The sequence below is a fragment of the Lepidothrix coronata genome, unplaced genomic scaffold, assembly GCF_001604755.1.
Source record: "Lepidothrix coronata isolate B3197 unplaced genomic scaffold, Lepidothrix_coronata-1.0 Scaffold431, whole genome shotgun sequence".
NCBI lineage: Eukaryota > Metazoa > Chordata > Aves > Passeriformes > Pipridae > Lepidothrix > Lepidothrix coronata.
In genome coordinates this window covers 68,653-72,423 of record NW_016690611.1, presented here as the reverse complement: position 1 = coordinate 72,423, position 3,771 = coordinate 68,653, and the positions used below count along the sequence as shown (strand labels likewise).

At 51.7% G+C, this 3,771-nt stretch overlaps 1 protein-coding gene across 1 annotated transcript; it reads left to right on the top strand.

The window, feature by feature from the left end:
- Positions 1-2: 2 nt before the first annotated feature.
- LOC108509908 (zinc finger protein OZF-like) lies at positions 3-2,332 on the top strand (the record flags this gene model as incomplete). The annotated part of the gene is made up of 1 exon (XM_017839523.1): positions 3-2,332. A coding segment is annotated over one exon (1,392 nt), but the record flags the coding sequence as incomplete, so codon positions are not given.
- Positions 2,333-3,771: the final 1,439 nt, after the last annotated feature.

Below are 3,771 nucleotides of genomic sequence, written 5' to 3'. Positions count from 1 at the left end.
ACAAATCCCCCCGGCAGAGCCTTGTGGGAGAGGCCGTTTTGAAGGGCTCCACGGCGCAGGAAGGCAGCGGGGAGGGAAAGCCACGAAGGTACCCCAGGAGGAGGGGCTCCAAAGCCAGCCCAGGGTGCTCTGAGGAGGAAAGACCCACCCTGCGCCGGGAAGGCGACGAGAGCTTGATCGAGAGCTCTGACCTGGAGGTCCATGAGCAGTTTCACACCAGGGAGAAACCCTTCAAGTGTTTGGAGTGTGGGAAGTGCTTCAGGCAGAGTGCCCTCCTCCTTTCCCACCAGCGCATCCACACTGGAGAACGTCCTTACACATGTGGGAAATGTGGGAAGAGCTTCAGTGACAGCTCTGCCCTGAGCAGACACCAGAAGATCCACACTGAGAAACGGCCCTACAAGTGCTTGGAATGTGGGAAGTGCTTCAGACAGAGCTCCAACCTCCTTGCCCATCAGCACATCCACACTGGAGAACGTCCATACACATGTGGGAAATGTGGGAAGAGCTTCAGTGACAACTCCACCCTGAGCAGACACCAGAAGATCCACACTGAGAAACGACCCTACAAGTGCTTGGAATGTGGGAAGAGCTTCAGCGAGAGGTCAACCCTGAGACGACACCAGCATATCCACACTGGAGAGCGGCCCTACAAGTGTGGGAAATGTGGGAAGAGCTTCAGCCGCAGCTCCCACCTGATCATCCACCAGATCATCCACACCGGGGAGCGACCCTTCAAGTGCTTGGAATGTGGAAAAAGCTTCAGTGACAGCTCCTACCTCCTCACCCACCAGAAGATCCACACTGGGGAACGACCTTACAAGTGTGAGGAATGTGGGAAGAGCTTCATAAAGAGCTCCAATCTCCTCAGCCACCAGCGCATCCACACTGGGGAACAGCCCTACATGTGTGGGGAATGTGGGAAGAGCTTCAGACAGAGTTCCCACCTGATCCACCACCAGCAGATCCATACTGGGGAACGGCCCTATCCATGTGAATGTGGGAAGAGCTTCAGCCGCATTTCCAGCCTCCTCACCCACCAGCGGGTGCACAGTGGAGAGCGGCCCTACACGTGCTTGGAATGCAGGAAGAGTTTTAGTGACAGCTCCACCCTCATCCGCCACCAGAAGATCCACACTGGGGAACGGCCCTACAAGTGTGGGGAATGTGGGAAGAGCTTTCAGACCAGCTCGAATCTCCTCAAGCATCAGCGGACACACACAGGGGAGAGGCCCTTCCGCTGCACCGACTGCGGGAAGAGCTTCAACCAGAGCTCCCACCTCATCAGGCACCGGCACATCCACAGCGGGGAGAGGCCCTACAAGTGTGACGAGTGTGAAAAGAGCTTCTCCCACAGCTCTACCTTGACCAAACACCAACGGACCCACCAGTAAGAGAAGCATTGCAAGTGCCCTGATTGCAGGAAGAGCTTCGTCCGCTGCTCCAACTCCATCAACCATCAAAGGAGCCATGCTGGGCACAGACCCGCTGACCCACATTCCAGGTGATCCATGCTGGGCAGTGTATTGGGTTTGCCAGGTTTTGGTAGCAGGGGGACTCCAGGGCTGGGTTCTGTGAGCAGCTGCCAGAAACTTCCCCTTCTCCAATGCCTGTCCCGACCCCCGCTGAGGAAGAGGGTGACCCAGGTTCTTGTTAATTGACCCCTTGGGGCAGATTAGAGTTAAAGGACGGTGAATGATTGGTGGTTATAACTATAAATAGTAGAGTTTAGTTTAGAATACTTTGGTTGCCATGTAAAGCAGGTTTGGAGCAGTTTTGGTTCCTGTCTATAGTGATAGAAAGCATAAAAATAACACTTAAGAAAATGTATAAGGGAAAAGAAAGAATCAGAATAGAAAGATGCAGTCTCACCCTGAGGATCCAGCACAGACTTGGTTGGTGCAATTCCCACGTCCCTTGGTCCAAGTGATGGTCGAGGTGTTTTACAGTTGGGGGTGGGGGAAGCCCCTGAAACACAGTGAGTTAATACACGTTCAGGTTCAGCAACACCCAGGTTCCTCCCCTGGGAGCAGTTTTACACTGTCTGATGTAACCCTGGGGATCACGGGGCACTTTGGGGGTCCTTGATGGTTTGAGGCCCCTTCTCACACATCACCCTGCCTCTCCCATCTGTGGTTGAGCCAGTTGTGGCCCCTGAGAAGGGATGAAAACTTCCAGGCTCCATGGGAATGTCCCAGTCCTTCCCCAGGGGGAGTTTTCCCCCTGAGCCAGTTGTGTAAGGGAGGACATTGCCCTGATCCAAAGCACTGTCCCCGCTGGCAGGATCTGCTTCTGAGGGGCCTCTTCCCTTCTCTGGCTCCAAACCCAGCCTGTCCTCTTGGGGGGTGGGTGTTCCCCTCCCTCTGTCCCTGGGCAGTTCCTTTGCCCATGGGCAACAAATGAGGGGGGCTTTGAGGGGAACATGCAGGGCAGGGGTTGGGGCCGAGGTTGGGGGTGAGATGGGCATAACTGGCCTGCAAGATGGATCAAGAATTTGGACCCCCATGAGTCCTCCTTGTGTCACCCCACTGGGGGGCTCCTGAGGGGCCACCTGTTGCCTAAAATTGTCTCTTAAAGAAACCTCTAGGACCCAATTAGCAGCAGACATTCTTTATTATGATGTGCTGCACGGTCACACACGTCGGGTGCCCTGGGAATCAGTTCCCAAAGTGCACACAGAGGTGTCTCCACTGCAGCTGATATGGCAGCATTACATGATTATTCATTTTTCATTCCCCACATTCCTGTTATGTATTCATGACATTTCCCAACACTTATTAGCATGTATGCATATCCTTATAAGGTCTCTGAGAGGCTTCATCGTGAGTCTCTCATGGTCATCTGTGTCTGGAGCCCCCAGAGTTCTAAGTGACCGCCTTATGAACTTCTTTAAGACAATTCACCTGAGTTACTCAGTATTGCTTGGCTGCTACCTCAGTTCCCTTCTTCATTGTTTCATTACTTTGCTTGGTTAGTACCTTTAAATCCCTTGCATTAGCTCTGTGGAGTTTCTATGGTACATTCTGCTGCAGAAGCTTAGTCCTTGTTACATCTCAAAACTCAAATATCACTCCCCTGTTTTTCTTAAGACTTGGCCATTAGGCCAATGTCTCATTATTCAAAGCATACTTTGAACCATAAGTGACTACAACAGCTACAGCATTAAATCATAATGCAAGATAATACACAAACATGGATTATAATTTTCATGGTTCAGTCTGTTCGCCTTTCCAATCAAATGGAGCTTTCTTAACTCGAGGATAGTGTGTCCAAGGTCCTTCTTTGCAATTGTAACTGCTGTAAATGGGGTCAATAAAGCCTGGAAAGGGCCTTTCCCCTTTGCCTGAGGGGGCTCAGAGTCCCCCCATTTGACATGGACCCAATGGCCAGGCAGGGACAGATAGGCTGGGGCGTCCAATCCACTGGCCAAGGTGTCACCACGAATCTCTGGAGTTTCTGCAGGGTAGATCCTAACGTGTCCATTAGTTCATAGGGGCTTAAATAGTCTCTTCTCCCAGGCTGACCCTGAATTCTCAGCAATGCCATAGGCAGGGCCTGCACCAATGTCCTTGAGGTTTCCTGGGAAATGTTACTTGTCTTGTGTCCCACTGCTGCAATAAAATCTGATCCTTTATCTGATGACATTCCTAGAGGAATTCTGAACCTGGGAATAATGCGGTTTAAGAGAACCTTCAGTACTTCTCTTGCATTATTGGTGCAATAAGGACAGAGCTCTGGCCATCCACTAAAGGTATCGACTAGGACTAAAAA